Raw genomic sequence first — 17,378 nt, 5'->3', positions numbered from 1 at the left:
CAACCTTTGGTATAAGACTGTTCTACACCGGTTGGTAGCGTGTTGAGCAGCCAGGCTTATCTCAAGAGGGGTCAATGTGAGCTCTATGGGAGTTAGAGATTCACAGTGACAAGTATTCAATAAACTCTTACACACAAGGTTTCTTGATTAAACAATTATTAATTAATTTAACAGTCAGTTAGAATAAGCCTTCAGAAGGGTGCAATATAACAGTAACGCTCAAATACACTTAAATAAAATACACACTAAAGATTTCTAAATCAGCAAGTACCCATTTGGGATGGCCCACACACTACCTACACCCTCAGGTGACTTCAATAGTTGGGGGTGCTGGGGACATTAATATATCATTGTTGCATTTAGAACCAGATTTAGGAATATGTCCAAGGAAAAAGGTTATTTAGAACAACACAAGAGATCACACAAATATTCTGAAGCAGGTAAGTACTTTGGTAACCCCCCAATGCAAAGTTAGTTAACCCCTTCCTGGAACTTCCTTCCTTCAGATCACCTTGACTTTTGCTAACTTAACATTGGCTGGCCTGGCTCCCTGAATGACTCTTCCCTCTGCTCAAGTGTGGTGTCTTCCACACCACACTTGAGCAGAGGGAAGAGTCATTCAGGGAGCCTGGCCAGCCAATGTTAAGTTAGCAAAAGTCAAGGTGGTCTGAAGCACTTTTTGCAGGTAAGTAAAAGTCTACAATGTTGTAGAAGTCTTTGTAGAATAAGAAGAAATTCAAAGTAGGGCCACAAGCTAATTAGGCTTGTTAGGTAAAGAAGCTGTTAGCAACTCTACAGAGGCAACCGAGACAAGTCTCCAATAAGGTCAAGTTCACACAGACTTTACAGTACCTTTAGGTTGAAGAAAATTGCAGCAGATGACCTCTGTTCCTGTGCAGCTCTGCAGATCCTGGTGTTCCTGGGCCTCAGTCGCGGGGACAAGAGGGAGGACTTCTGGGGAACTCATCTTCAAACAAGTGACCCTTTGGTGTTTCAGCTCCTCGCGTCTACCGCATATAGCAACACTGCTGTTCCTGGCTGTCGAGATGGACTTTTCTTGCTTCTGGGGTCCCGCACTTTGTTGTGGGGGCTCAGGCTCGGTCGGTCCTGCTTCCTGGGAGTCTGAAGGATCTTCATGGAGCTCTTGGCCAGCTTAAAAACAATGCACACAAACTGGTGTTCCTCTCCCTGGCGTTTCGGTTTCCAGCAGCAACTCTGTGGAAATTCAACCAAGATCCAAGACACTCTAGCCAATAAGATCACTCTACTCCAAAATAAAATAGCTGCTAAAAAAAAGTAACCTCCGATCTCAAGCAAACCGTACTAAATCCCTCCCTATCCTACCCAAACCTCCTCAAGATTTTAATTTTCTCAAGTATCCACTCATGAAGTGGAAAACATTATAAACTCACTCAAACCTTCCAACTGTCAAGGAGACTCCTGCCCCGCATCCACCATTAAAGATGCTGCCCATAAGCTAGCGCATCGCCACACTTATCAATGCGTCCTTCAGCACGTGTACTATCCCCACCAACCTGAAAAACTCATGGGTACTCCCGCTTCTGAAGAAGCCCTCTTTAGACCCAAATATCCCTACTAACGTTAGACCAATCACCACAGTCCCCTTCCTATTAAAGATTATTGATAAAGCAGCCTACACCCAGATTCAATCAGACCAACAAACCTCTAGGTCTCTGTCAATCTGGCTTCAGACCCCAACATGGCACAGAAACGGCCTTGATTGATCTGAAGATCCAGATTGATGTCCTGAAGGACTAAGGTAAATCTGCCCTTCTGCCCTTCTGCTTCTTCTGGACTTGTCAGCCGCTTTTGACTTGGTCGATCACAAGGTGCTTTGTGATCACTTCGTCATCATCGGCCCATTTCTCGGCTGAAGCAACGGCATGGATGCAATCGTTCTTAAACAATAGATCAATGAGTCTTCTCATCATCTGCAGCTGCTGACCCAATCCAATGTATAATGTGTTAACCAAACCATTGTTTGATGACTTGGACCAGCTGGGTGTCAAACTAATTATGCAGATGACACCCAGATCCTCATACCACTGACAGGCGACTATGATGAGGATCTAACCTTGATCAATAAAATCTATCTAATCATTCAGGCATGGATGGCCACACATAGCCTGTGTCTGAATGATGAGAAGACCAAGCTGCTACTCCTAGCCACCCCCTCCAATCAGAAGAAATTGAGTAATCAGGATCTGTCATTCAGTATTGATGGCAACAACATTAAGGTGGCCAAAGAGTTCAAAACTCTCCAATTCTACTTAGACACGTCCCTGAGCCTGCAGAAACAAGTTAGGGCAAGGGCGTCTGCAACAGCTTACACCTGCAACTGATCCACGCCTGCAAACCCTTTGTATCCACAGAAAGTTGCATTACGCTGGCGAGAGCTCTAATACTGTCAAAAATTGACTACTGCAATGCATTATACCTAGGTGCCAGCAAATACATCACCAATAAACTCCAGATCCTCCAGAATCATGCACTTCCAACAGCGCTAGGCATACCTAAAAGACAACACATCTCTGCGCTTAGATGGGACAACAACTGACTACCTGTTATGGACAGAATTCGTCTTAAAACAGCTTCCCTGACCTATAAATGTCTCAACAACTCAGCCACTCGCCAACTCATCGAAAATGTTGCTAGGAATAACTCCTCACGACCTACTAGGACTACCAACTATGGCATCTTAAGAGTCCCAAGGTTGAAACTAAAAAAAGCTGGTGCCAGTAGCTTTCCGGTCATGGCCACCCAACACTGGAACTACCTACCCGCCTCCTTAAGAGCTAACCAATCCTTGCACATATTCAGGAAAATCACCAAACTTTGGCTCACTTCCAAAGAGCCCCCCACCTTGTTGCCACCATCAATATGACCATTTTAACATATGCAGTACCTCCTCTGTATATATTCATATTATCCCTGTACATTCAATGCATGTTGTTTCCTGATTATGTATTTTGTATTGTATTATCTGTAATTCTTTCGTACAGTAATTAAGAAACTACATATTCTTGTAGCACCCAGATACATTCGGGTGAGGAGCGCTTTATAAATAAACAAACCAGCTCCGAGAGAATGTCCAGGTGGCTTACTTTGGAGTTGATCGGTCTCACCAACTCAAGGGGAGAAGTCGTCCTTGCAGGGGCTTCTCTGTCATATTCGAAGTTTCAGCACAGCAGCAGGGCTTCACCTGGCAAACCAACAGTCCAGGAGTTGCAGCAGGCGTCCTCTTCAAGTTTTTCTTTGGTTCCTTCCAAGCCAAAAGCCTCACCTTTTATTCAGTTCTCTCCCATTCATTCCAGCGTAGCTGTCAGTCACCCAGCAGGGTGGCTGTCCTTGCCGCACAGTCAGCCGGCCAATTGCTACAGAGTGCATTTGGGTCTCCTAGGAGACTAAGCACATGGAGTTTCCGTCACCTCCCTCACTTTTTGCACACCCCAGACACCCTGGAGCCAGAGGCGGGCTTCACTCATGAATCCTGCCAAAGGCAAAACAAACAAAGGGACCAAACCTGGATGGGCGCGCAGAGTAAATCTCAAGAATTGGCGCGCAGAGTAAATCTCAAGAAGGACCTTTCCACAAAGAAAAGGCGAAAAAAGATGATCAGGGCCATTTTGACAAAAATGGCACCCTTGGGTGCTTTACTGCAGCTGCGAACGCAGCCCGTGGTAAATGCACACCACAGTGGTTAAAAGTAAACCACTGCCACAAGCCATTCAGTGAGGAAAGGGTGACATAAAAATGTTACATGGGAAGCTAGACAAAGGGGATACTAAGTAACGCCTCCAGCACCCTATTGTAAGATACTTACTGTGTGCTGGGTCTAGAAAGTTACAAAAGTGAGGTCAATTTCACTTTACTGCTCTGGACAACAGTAGTTTATCCCCGAGAAGGTATTTAAACCCTGTGTCACTGCACTGAAGGTGCTGTGTGACACAATGTAAAAGATGATGCCTATGGAGTTTGTTAGGCTCCATAACCAAAAGAAACCGTGTTCAAAATCACATTAAAATGCATGAGAGAGTGGGAAAAAGGGTCTCACACTCTCCAGGTTGAAAAAAGCAAGTCCTCAAAATCCAGCAAAGTTGCTGGGGGTTACTAAGGTGGAGGGAATTAGCACATTTCTGAGAATTCTCCCCAACACTCTCCAGCTCTGAAATCCCTTCATTGGCTCCAAGTGGATGCAAGGATTAAATTCAAAACCCTCTGCATTGTCCACAAGGCTTTCTGGGGCCAGGTTCCCGCTCCTCTACTTCAACTCCCTCAGGGTCAGTCGTTTTACAGAAAAACAAGCTGGGTGTAGATCTCTCACCCCAAGACCTTCCTCTTTGCTTCTACCTTCGCCCCTCCTCTCCCCTGCTGATCTGTTTCTCTCCTGGCACTGTGCACCTGGCCACCCTCTGTCCCCTGGGCCCAGGTAGTTGCTCACCCTCCTGCACTGCCTCTGGGCCACACCTTGCACTGGGGACTGTATCTGTACCCATACACCCCCCCCCTTTCTTTTCTTTCTACACTTATCAGACATACCCAGTCTGCTGCCTTAAACACAGCACTTGCCACCTGCTGGCTGCACTACCACTGTTTATGGACTTTATTATCGATTTATTTTTATTTAATTTTATTTTATCTCTTCTCTGCTCCGCACTTTCCACTTCTTCCCCTTCCTTACACTTTTCCCCTTTCCCATGCACTTGCGCGTTCTCATTATCACTGGGCCTAGTAAGATCGTTGTTTTTGTTCTCCCCTGTCCCCTCCCTTACCTTATCGTGCTCTGAAACACTTGTGTACGAGCGCGATATAAATAAAATATATCAACCTGTGGTGCCTAATCAGTTAGCAGAAACCCCCATTCCAGAGAGCATTTGGTAAATGCTATGTCTGTGGGTCAATTTACCATGTGAAAGGAGATCCTAGATGCAAGGGTAAACCTTCAGAGGTCAGCACTGCCTCGTTCTCCAGCATTGGATATTGGATTGACATGCTGTGAATATTTCCCAGTCGTCCGGCTGGGAAACCTTGTTAACTTTGATATAGTGGTCATGATCACCACAAAGACCCCTTAAGTGGGACATTCACAACAGTGCAGCAGGTCTACCACGAGTAACCATGTAGGTGCCAGCTGGGTCCTGGCCTAGCGTGCCAGGCATTCCTCATACTTTTCACACACACGCACATTAGTGGAATTCGTTAGAAATACACATGGTTGGTGTTCCCCGATGATGGCGGCATTACGAGCCGCTGGCTGAATTGCATGGAAGTCCAGTAGTTGGGCGTATGGCCTATTTAAGCCCAGCCCGCGCGTTCCTACGTGCTTCACATTGTTTCCGCTGACAGCGGCTCAACACTTACCAACGCTCCTGTTCACAGACCTGTAACGAGAAACGGAAGATACATTTAAAGACTTCTGAATTCTCTAGAAAATCCAGAGAATACAGAACTACACTTACCTGATTACATTTCACGGTTGTTGCTTCCCGACCATTGAAGTCTTCCCTGAGTTCCACGCCTGGGTTCTGCGACATTTCCTTGGCGCCCGTGTCAAAACGCGGGCGCGAACTCTGAATCCTGTGAAAACATGAAAAGGCAAGGTACAGACGTACGTTTTCAAGCAACACGCTTATACATACCTCGGCATTCCACAAACTTTTCCAGCTTCTTAGTCTTCGTTGCGCATTGCCACCTTGGCGAAGAACACACGAGAGTTGTGGGGACTAAGCTGCGTCATTTTCAGTAACGCGCTCAGACTTGCCTCCGTTTCCCTCAGACTCCACTGGTGTTCCGTAACGCTTGCTTTGCTCCAAAAAGTATTGTTTTCGTCACCTGCAAATAAAGAAGATGCAAGACATCCAATTAACCATTACAGAGACGAGCAGCTTTCCACAGCTCACATTCCTAATACAACAAGACTCAAGATTTCGCAACGCATCCAACAAAGAACTAAGCTACTCGCCCAGGCAGTCCAATTCCTCAGCGCCAAGAACTGCAGCCGCCTCACCAACGACTTGCACCCCTGTTAAGAAGCAGAACGGAGAGGCTACCAATTATCACCCACTATTGAGAGTAATGTTAAACCTGAGTACAAGAGAAGAAACACTCTAGAGTGGGAAGGGGTAGAAGGTACTGTCCCATAGATATTTATTCATTCCCCTTTTCTCTCCACTAGTACAGGGTTCCTACCACTCGTAGCAAGACAATAGCATTACTCATAGAATCAGTGAATCCAACGCTCCCACAGAGATAAGGTAAGCGTTAGACACCTTGTGTGTCCTATGGACCCTAGTTATGGGTGCTTTAGGCAGCACCAATGGGACGTCCAGTATATAACTCCACTGCTGCGGCTTCCCCTCAGATTTCAACCGTCTTCCAAACTGTTGGGATCACCTTTTGGTCTCTCCAGAGAATTCATTGCGTTTGTGTTAAAGCTTTGTTTTCTTGTGAAAGCTCTTTGCTGTTTCCAGTCTTTTTTGACTGTGAGGTCCCGGTCCCGTTATGTCATCTTCGGGGCAGAAGAAATCTTTATTTTGGCCGCCTGTGACCTGCGGCCTCAAGAATGTGTACGAGGGGGACGGGAATGCGGATTGCCTGTACTGCTTATACCCCAACCACTCGGCCAAGAACTGCAACATCTGTCAGGGGTTCTCCCAGAAGACCCTTAAGCACTTGAACAGGCTCTTGATTTGCTGGCTGAACCAAGGGGCCTATCCAGGTTCGGAGGTCGGCTCTTCCAGCGGGGGCAGGTCCTTCCTTCCCTCTGCCAAGAGGTCGCTGTTGCACCAGAGGGCTCAGTTGGAGGAACCGCTCCCGAAGAAACAGCAGACTAGTGACCCCAAGACTTCGTCTGGTCGGGGTAAGGGCAAGCCTTCTTCCGCTGCAAGGCCTTTGTCGAGTGGGGTTCCCGCATCTCCAGCACCACGCTCCAAGGAGCCGAGGGGGCCAGGTTCCCACCCACAGAAGTTTGTGGGCCCGGCTTACAAGGCTTCGTCTTCAGCTAAGGAAAAGTCAAGGTTTGCATACTCCTCGTCGACTAAGAGGTCTTCATCCAATGAGGAGCGTCACTCCTCGTCTGGCGGTGAATCATCGAAACACTGGCAAGTCCTCGTCCAAGCAGCCTCCATCTCCGCTGGCGGGGGTGGCAGTGTCGAAGATGAGACCCTCATCAGATCGACTACTTTGTCGACGATGACTCTGTCATCGGTTCTCCCGTCGACCATACGAACGGTGATCCGGTTATTGGCTACTCCAATGAATGCTCCGTCGACGACCGTTCTGTGGATGGCGTAAAAGGATATGGAGAAGGTGACGCGGATGCCCGCTGGATGGCCCGCTGTGCCCCAGTTGTTGACCGGAGTCCAGAAAATTCTACGCCGCTTTTCAGTGATGGATTGATCACAAATTTTCTCAAGGGCCTTTTCAGGACTTTTCCCCTGCAGAAGTTTGCTCCAGTGTGGAGTCTCTACCTGGTGCTGTCGAGCCTCATTAAACCACTGATTGAGCCTATGTCGACGGTAGCCGTAAAGTTTCTTACCTGGAAGGTGATTTTTCTAGTGCCCATCACATCAATCAGGCGTGTCAGAGCTGCAGGCTCTCATCATTGATCCGCCATGCCTGCGATTCATGAAGGACAAAGTTCTCCTCTTTACCAATGCCCACTTTATTCCAAAAATTCTGTCGCACTTTCACAAGAACGCAACAATAGCCCTTCCGACTTTTTTCCCTAATGCTTCCACTCTGGTGGAGAGGGCCCTGCATTCCCTGGATGTATCTGGACCGCACCAAGTCCGACAGACAGTCCAAGCAACTCTTGGTTGCTTTCGGCCCCTCCAGTAAGGGGAGGACGATCTCTAAACAAGGCATCTCCCGCTGGGTGCCGACGACTATCTCTTTTTCCCATGCTATGGTCAACAAGCCTTTACAATCAGCTCCCGGAGCGCACCATAGAAGGTCCACGGCATCCTCTGTGGCGCTATGGTCAGGCATACTGCTCGGCGACATTTGCCAGGCAGCGTCGTGGGTGGTGCCCCACACGTCCACCAGGCACTAATGTCTGAACAGCATGATGCGGACGTGCAGGTGGTCCGAGCAGTGCTCAATGCCTATTCCAGTAAGCTAAGCCCCAGAGCTTGTGTTTTTTTTTTTTTCTTTTTTTTCGCTCTACTCCTGTTTTTGTTTTGGTATTGCATGACAGTGATGTTTTTCTGCTATTGGTTATATTGCCTTACGCTTGCAGCCTGTTTGCCTGTGGTGCACCAACGGATTGGCTTACTGCTACGTAGTCTATTCACTGCATGTGAATCCATGAAAGATACAATGCTGGAGAAGGGAGTAGTTTCTTACCTGTAACTCATTTCTCCAATGTTGGTATCATTCATGGATTCACATGTGCCCTCCAGCTTTCCCCTCAAGGCAAACAGTCTCTTTGACCATCCTCGTTTTGGGGCGAGGTTAAAATCTGAGGGGAAGCCACTGGGGTTGAGCTATATACTGGACGTCCCATTGGTGCTGCCTAAAGCACCCATAACGACGTTGATGGGACACTCAATGTGTCGAAGCTTTGCCATAGGAAAACCACTATGTTAAAGTTACAGAGGTTTCCCAGCTTGACGGGGAAATATTCACAGTATGTGAGTCCATGAAATATACCAACGCTGGAGAAATTGGAGTTACAGGTAAGAAACTACTCCCTTGGCCTTCATCCCTGAGGAAGAGTACAAATGTCTAGTGCCCACTTTCACCTACTGGCTGAAGAACCATTTGGTGTTCAAGTCAGTGTATCCTTAGTGTCCCTGGGTCTGTGTAAAGATCAGAATATGGATGTGTACAGCTCCATGCCAAAGGGTATTATATGGACAGTGTGTTTGTGAATGGCCAGGAAACCCCCTGCCATGAGAGATACTGGGGCCAGCAGAACAGTTGTGGATGAAAGCTTTTTCAAGCATGAGGATGTTGCTAGGGCACCCAAAGGTCCCACTAGATTTGGTGGAGGCCCTGTTCAAATGGTTCCAATACCAGCTCTAATTATACCAGCTCTCATTCTGTGTAACAATATGACAGTGAGGATCCCTATCAGAATTCAGAATGAGGTTCCTGGGAGAGTACTGTTGGGGAATGAATTAACAACTCTAGTAGTGTCCAGTACCCCAAGGCCTCCCAGTAAGAAAAAACCAGAACAAACCAAATTGGCTAGAGAGGCAAGCTCAAGAGACCCCTCTGAGCCTGTGGAACCGTCTACAGAGAACCCCACTGTAAGTCCTTGTGTTAGTAATTTAACCTCTAACCAAGGCAAATCTAAGGACTTGCTCCATCATTGCCACTACAATTGTCTTTGATCCACACTGCTTCCGAGGAAGAGGTGGATAGGCAAATTGGACCCCTATCTAGAGCTGTGAGAACTGGTAATTCTCAAAACTGGTGTGAAACCAGGAAAGACAAGTCTAAGGCTAAACACCTTGAGACTGTTCGATCTTCTGTTGAAGACTCCAATATAAATCCTAGTGTTAGGAGGGAAACTTCTAAGCCAGGTAAAATTTAGATCTCTGAAGAAGTGGAAGCATGCACCCTGCTTACCCACAACACCTCCAACCAAGATACCTGAGAACCAACCTGCTCTTGTGGGAGAGGTGGTGAGGAACCATGGAGGCCCTTCTAGGTCCAAGGGAGTCCTTTCTAAGGACCCCTTGAAAAAGCATATTGTAGGTTCAGAAGTTGTCACAACCTCTGAGGGACTGTTAGATCAGATCCCCTATATATAAAAACAGGATTTGTAGGTCATATATCTTACAATTGAAAATCAATTTTAAAAAGTGCCATAGCAAGGGTTACAAAGGTTTGCTGTTGTTCTCTGCAGGCAATTTAACCGACTTGCAACAGGAGATCCATCCTGGTGAGCATTAGATCCTCCTGTCAGGAGTGTGGGTGGGGGGGTGCGGGTGGGGGGGATAGTTGGGGTAATTGTCATTTTGGTGTCTAATTCAGCCCTCCTTAGAGACCCCCACCTCTTTTGTTGGACTTTGGGACATTTTAAATTTTAACCTTTGAGTGAGTGAGCCCTTTTCATCTAACCCAGGTTTGATTTGAACACGTGTTTCTTTTGGTTTTGGAGTCTGACAAGCTCCATAGGCATAGTTCTTTTACATTGTATTTCCCAAAGGTTTAAATACCTTCTCTTGGATAAACTACTGTTTCAAAGAGTAGGGAAGTGAAATTGACTTTACTTACAATGTAACTTTCTAGACCTAGCACACACTATCTTACAATTGAGGGCTGGAGGGGTTACTTAGTATCCCCTTTGTCTAGTGTCTCATGTACCATTTTGTTGTTGCGCGTTCTACAATTAAAGGCTGGTGGCAGTGGTTTACTTTTTCCTACCATTGTGTGTTTTTACTGCAGCTGCAATTGCAGCCCGCAGTAAAGCATGGATGGGTGCCCATTTTGTCAAAATGGCCTGGTCTTCTTTTTTCGCCATTTCTTGTTGGAAAGGTCCTTCTTGAGATTTATTCTGCTGCCCAAACCAGGTTTGGTCCCTTTGTTTGTTTTGTCTTTGGCGGGATTCACTGGGGAAGCCTGCCTCTGGCTGCAGCATGTCTGGCAGGGCAGGAAGTGATGGAGGTGCCCAAAACCCCCTTTGCTTAATCCCCTTGGTTACAGGCATGCACCCAAAGGTGATTGGCTGGCTAGCTGTCCGCGGAGGACAGCCACCCTGCTGTGTGAGTGACGGCTAGGTTGCAAATTAATGGGAGAAACCTGCATAAAAGGCGGTCTTTTGCTTGAAAGGCAGAGTCGAACACTGGACAAAGGAATCCGAAGAAGAACTTGGAAGAGACGTCTGCTGCAACTCCCGGACCGTTGGTTTGCCCGGTGAAGCCTTGCTACAGTGCTGAAGCTCCAAATTTGCCTCGACTAGAGAAGCCCTGCAAGGATGACTTTCCCCCCCCCCCCCCCCCCCCCTTGGGTTGGTGGGACCAATAAACCCCAAAGCGAACTTGTCTGGACATCCTCTCGAAGCTGGCCATACTTCCATTGCTGCTGCAGGAACCAATTGCCAGGGAGAGGAACAGCAGAATTGAGTGTCTTGTTTTAAGTTGGACCCAGGCTCCAGGAATATTCTCCGGACTCACATGAAACAGGACTGAGCACGCCTGAGCCACCTCAACAGAGTGCTGGACCCCAGATGTGAGGAAAGACCATAAGGTATCCGAGAACCGCAGTGGTGCTATTCACGAGAAGCTGAAACCACGAAGTGCTGCTGATCTGAAGTTTGCCCATTGCTGCCGCCGACCTTCAATTCGTAGTGCAGATGTCCCCAGACGTCCTCCCTCTTGTCCTCACGACTGAGGCCCAGGAACAACGGACCCTGCCATACTACAACTGGAACAGAAGCCAGCTGGAACCACTTTCTTCAGACCTAAGGTACTGTAAAACTAAGAGGGACTTACCTCTTGTCGTGTAGCCTTGCTAGCTCTCTTAGTTGCCATTGCAGAGTTGCTTGCAGCTTTGCCCCTCACAAGCCTTCCAGCATGTGGCCCTACAGTGATTTCATTGTATACAAAGATATCTAAAACATTGTGCTAGACTGTTTTACTTGCCTTCAACAAGTGCTTCAGCTCCCCTAGACTTTGCTCAATTGACGTTGGCTGTCCTGGTTTCCTAAAAGACTCTTCCAACCTCTGACTTTGTGCTTTAACTATCCCTCAACAATAGTCGCACATTCCATAACGTGTGTAGCTGGGATAGGGTCAATTTACTTTGCATTGGGGGGGTTCAAAAAGTACTTACCTGCTTAAGAATATTTGTTAACCATTGTTTATGCCCTCCTCTTTTCCTTTTCACACTAACCTCAGAATTGCTCTAAATGTACCAGTGATATATAAATGCACAGTGTCCTAGTTATCTGTCACCTCCAGGGTGTTGGAAGTATCTGTGTGCCATCCCAAATGGGTACCTACTTATTTACAGAAACTGAGTGTGTATTTTGAAGTATATTTTTGTTACATATATTCGCTTCCTTCTAAAGAAGGCGTATATAAATGACTGTTAAATTGATAAATAATTGTTTAATTAAGAAACCTTGAGAGTATGTGTTTATTTGAATACCTGTCACTGTGAATCTGTTATAACCCTACAACTCACATTGACCCCTCTTGAAATAAGCCTGGCTACTCAGTCACTCTACCATTTTGTGTAGTACATGCTTATGCCAAAGGTTGGGTTAACTATTGCTAAGAGGACAAGTCTGGTGCAGTCTCCCACAGGGTACTGCATACAATTTTTCCTGACACTAAGTTTAAAAGTAAAGTATTTGTGCTGCATAGCCAGAACACCTCAAAAGTGAATGTGTATATTTTAGTCTGTTTAGTGATTTACCTACCTGTGGTTTTTTGCCAAGTTGTCCAAGCCCAAAATAAATAATGGTATTTTAATACATTCTGCCAAACCTGTATTAAGAGTTGTTGGGGAGAATTGTATATTTAGTGGTACATTCCTCCCATCTTAGAGACCCCCAGCTCTTTTGCTGGACTAATTTGAACTCCTGAGTGAGTGGGACCTTTTTCTCCCTCTCATGTCTTTTATATGATTTGGATTTTGTGTTTTCACTGTTTTGGAGTCTGACAAACTCAATAGACCTCTGCTTTTTGTATGGTGACACTGCACCTTCAGTGCAGTGTCACTGAACTCCTTTGGATTTCTCATAAGATTTAAATACATTTTCTTGTATGAACTACAGTTCCCAAGAATAGTAAAGTGAATTTGACTTTACTTACCTTTTCTCTTTGTAGGTCCAGCAAAGAGTGCTGGGGGGGAGGGTTACTTAGTAGCCCTTACCATGTAACATTTGTATGTTTCCCTCACTACTTTAAATGGCTGGTGGCAGTGGTTTAATTTTTCCTACCATTGTGCTTTTCTTCCGCCGGCTGAACCCTCAGCTGCAGTACAGCACCCATGGGTGACTATTTTCTCAAAATGGCCCCCGTCTTCCTTTTTCACCATTTTCTGTTTGTGAGGTCTTTCTTGGCTTTTACTCTGTGCCTTGACAGGTTTAAGCCCTTTGTTTCTCCTGCCTTTGCCAGGCTTCAGCCCTGAAGCCCGCCCCTGGCTCCAGTGTGTCTGGAAGGACTGGATGTGAGGGAGAGTCCCAAACCTCCCCTCTCCTGTCTCTAGGAATGCCTGAATAAAACTAGTCCTGATTGGCTGGCTGGCTGGCTCTCCTTTCAGGACTTCCAACCTGCTGTGATGACAGCCTAGGCTGTCCATGAATGGGAGAAACTTGCTTAAAAGGTGAGGGTTTTGGGACTACAGGCAGAGGCGACTACTCTAAGAACACCTGAAGAAGAAACCGTGAGCGAAGCACGCTGCAACCTCCTGGACCTTCAATTGCCCGGTGAAGCCCCGCTGCTGTGCTGATCTCCTTTATCAACTCGACCGAGAAGCTCCTCAGAATGACTTCTCCCCTTAGTGGGACCATCTAACCCAGAGATGAACTCCACTTGGCACCCTTCCTGACTTGCTGTGCCTCTCCGTTCCTGCAGACCGGGGTCGAGGGACCATAATAGAGTGCACCGTCTGCCACGGAACAAATCAGGCTAAAAGCTCCAGGAGCCTCCTCCTCCAGAAGCAGAATATCTTGAGCCAGAGTGCGGGACCGAGGGAGCATGGAGAGTCCAACCGGTGGCCAGCGTTCTGCATCAGTGCTGTTACTAAGCGCTGAAACTGTGAAGTGCCGCTGAAATGAAAAGAGCCCGTAGCTGCCGACGACCTTCACGAGTACTGCCACAGGAGCCCTCCAGACATCCTCCCTCTTGTCCCCACGACTGAGGCTCAGGAACCAGGGTCTGCTTGACTGTAGCAAGACGGAATCCAGCTGTTCTAAGCCGAGATACTGTTTGGGAGTACTTACCTTCTTGCCTCAAGTCGTGCTGTATCTCTTGAGCTGGCACCTACTTACTTTCGGAGTTGATTTCAACTCCCTTCTCACAGGCTTAACAGCTTGTGGCCCTACAGGTTATTTTTCTGAACTCTTTAACTTTGTGCAAGACACTTTCCAAGAAGTGCATCCGATCCCTAGACTGTGTCCAAATGACATTGGCTGTCATGGCTCCCTAAAAGGCACTCTTCTTAATCCATTGACTTTGATATTGCTTCTCCCACCATAGGTTGTGGCTTGTTAAACACTGTTACTGCTGGGAAAGGCCTATCTAGACTTCATTGGAGGATTCAGTAGTCCTCACATTTTCTGAGAATTTGTTGTAACCTTTTTACTTCCCTTTCTGCAACTCTGAATCTGTAAAGTATGCTAGTGTAATGTATAAATGCAAATACTATCCCTGTGATTGAAGTCTTTGCCAGGCTTGGAGAAGTGTATGCAGCATATCCAAAGATTACTCACTGGCTTCATTGATTCTGAAAAGTAATTTCAAAGTTTATTTGTATTGTTAGTCTCTTGCCTTTTTTAAAGCATGCTGATTTAAAACTGACGTTAAATAACTGTTTAGAACTGAAACCTTGAGTGTAAGTGTTACTTGGCTACTTGTATTTACGGATTTTCAATTCTACAGCTCACATATACCCCTCTTGAGATGGGCCTGGCTGCTCATTCACACTACCAACTTGTGTAGTACAGACCTATACCAAAAGGTGGGTTACCAAATACCAAGCAGATAAATGTTGTGTAGTCTTGCAAAGTGTGACTGCACCAATTCCTACCTAACTGATCCCTACACTACTCTCATGCTCTCAAGACTAAGCCTTAATGCTCAGTCACTTGATAGGTTGGCAAGACATTTGTGTCTTTCCCTGTTGACCAGAATGGAATGGCCTCTCAGAATCGGTTCACCATTAAACAATGGTATTCTGTTTAGCTGCCTGACCTCATGTTAGGATGGATCTCTAGAATCTGGCCTGGTGGACAGATTTTAGGAGGCTATGCTGGTTATAGTGAACAGGGGAACTATGTGAGGTAGCCAAAACCCAATCAAGGTGAATGTGGAGAGCAGTCAAGGCTATGCTCAAGAGTGTGAGTGGGGTGAGGAGTCCACAATCCAGAACAGGACTGCAAGACGTATTATTGGCCTCAAGCCCAGGGACCGTATCCCTCCAGCCCTGCAATCTCTCCACTGGTTCCCGGTGGCTGCAAGGATCAAGTTAAAGACACTTTGCATTGTCCACAAGGCTTTCTGGGGCCAGGGCCCACACTACATCCAATGCTTTCTTCCAAAATACCTTCCTTATTGAGCCCTTGGCTCAGCTACCTCCAACTCTCTAAGGGTTAGACGCTTCTCCAGGCAGAGAGTGGGGGGGTAGATCTCTCTCCTCTACAGGTGCCTCCCTCTGGAATGGCCCCCCTGACCCTCTAAAACTTCAGCCGGACCACCTGAAATTCTGGAAGCAGCTCAAAACTTTCCTCTTCTCTGCTTTCTCTCTCCCTCCCCTGCCGACCTACATGTCTGCTGTACTGACTGGTTGCTTGGCTACCCTCAGAATATCACTGGGTACCAGGCTCTTTCTTGATCAGTCACCCTTGCACTGCCTCCAGGCCTACCACATACTTGGAGGCTGAAACTGTAACCCTACAGTCCCTTCTCCTAGCACTACCCAGAGCTGCGCTGCCCTTGCTGCATTGGTGCCCTGTTTTCCCCTCAACTCTCCCTTCCCCTTCTCGTTCTCGCACTTGCACGATCTGAATGATGCAAGGCCTAGTAAGATCGTTGTTCTTATCCACCCTCCGTCTTCCCTCCCTTGTCTCGTTGCGCCTGGAAACACTTGTTTACCGGCACGTTATAAATGGCTTATCGTATCACAATGAGCCTACCCAGTGAAACGCACAATAGTTCAGTTTAGACAGGAATATTTATTCTAGGCCTTAAACACACAGTAAAAAATGAAACAATTGGATGATATCGCACAACACTCAATAATAAACATCACTCAATAATGAACATTAATACAGTCACCATAGGTCCTTCAAATGCATTAAATTACTTAAATCGGCAAAGGAGGTAAGTAATGAAACCAAGTCACAAGTGAAATTGCTTAACTTTAGCAGTCGAATCCTGTGAGGACCATAGTTTGTGAACCTCAATGTGATCAACAGTAAGGCTAGCCAAACATGCTTAACTGAAACTTGGACAATTCGGGGGCGGCAGGTGTGTGTGTGTGCATTAACTCACTTCAATTTCGTGGAGTGTTTCAGAGCTCGATTTCTGATGTTTTTATGTCTTTAGACTAATTTCGGTTACCATTAGAACCCAGAGACCATCCGTGAAGATGATTGATGGATTTAGATTAAAAAATACATCCTTAATTGTCAAAAATCTGAGGATGGAACTAGATCTGCTTGCTGTCCAAGGACAGGTTTACATGGGCTGTGGCACCTGAATCTGTATAGGACCTCTGCAATGAGTCAGACACGCAAAAGCACAGTTCAGTAAAAAAATGTGTCCCCTGCGGTGTCCTTCTAGGGCTGTGTATGCTGTTGATATTTAGAGTGATGTGGGACAGTACCGTTATTGCCCCATGGGAGCTCCAAGTTGAAGATATCATTTTTACATCTTGTAACCTCTGGACAGTGCAAGTCAAAAGTGTGCCTTGTTCTCTGGATTAAAGTTGAGGATTATTATTTTTTTTATTCTTTTTCAGTCACCATGTGTACAAAAAAACAGACCACCGCAATGTAGAGCTGTCCGAAGTTGGTCCCAGGTTCGAGATGAAATGTAAGTTTGTGATAGAAGAAACTGCACACCTGCCATACTTGCAAATTACTTTCTGATGGGTTCTTCCATAACTATTATTATGGCAGTGCCTGCCATACTTGCAAGTTACTTTCAGTTTGATTATATGCAGGGGTTGGTGCTAATACCAATATAAATAGACCATGCCTTTGCTTTTAAGCTATTTGCTTCCTGATGTTAGTTGTAAAAGGAACTGATTGCAGTTGTTCATTGATGCCTGATGGTAAAAGGAGGGCACTTCTCGTTGTTCACCTCCAAATTGAGGATTACTTACAGACTTCTACCTTCAATGTAAAGTGGTCTGATGCAGAACAATTCTGCTAATATTGGCCTCTGTACGCATGGCTTTGTAAGAAAGGAGGGCAGGGTTAGTTAAAGGGATAGTGCTCGCAAACGCAAACTTTTTATTGCCTAAAAAGATGGCCCAGAATCATATATATATATATATATATATATATATATTTTTTTTTTCTTTTTAAACAAAGTTTCTATGTAAAGTTTTGAGCAAATGAGGCTCAAACTCAAACATTTCAAGCACCAGGAGGCATCCATTTTGTGAAATTGATGAGCCTCCTGTGCTTGTTAATTTCTGCCCTTGTGGCACTAATGAGGCAAAAGCCAGCC

At 46.2% G+C, this 17,378-nt stretch overlaps 1 protein-coding gene across 2 annotated transcripts in view; it reads left to right on the top strand.

Moving 5' to 3' along the window:
• The window catches only part of IMP4 (IMP U3 small nucleolar ribonucleoprotein 4), a 124,352-nt gene that overhangs the window by 102,348 nt on the left and 4,626 nt on the right, over positions 1-17,378 (top strand). For both annotated transcript variants that reach the window (XM_069647570.1, XM_069647571.1), the window contains exon 8: positions 16,663-16,736. In XM_069647570.1, coding sequence (XP_069503671.1) covers positions 16,663-16,736 — 74 coding nt within the window. The remainder of the gene's footprint in view (positions 1-16,662; positions 16,737-17,378) is intronic.

The sequence above is a fragment of the Ambystoma mexicanum genome, chromosome 2q (assembly GCF_040938575.1).
Source record: "Ambystoma mexicanum isolate Mex_15411 chromosome 2q, UKY_AmexF1_1, whole genome shotgun sequence".
Classification (NCBI taxonomy): Eukaryota; Metazoa; Chordata; class Amphibia; order Caudata; family Ambystomatidae; genus Ambystoma; species Ambystoma mexicanum.
Note: the sequence above shows the minus strand (reverse complement) of the source record. Positions and strands in the feature narration are given on the sequence as shown.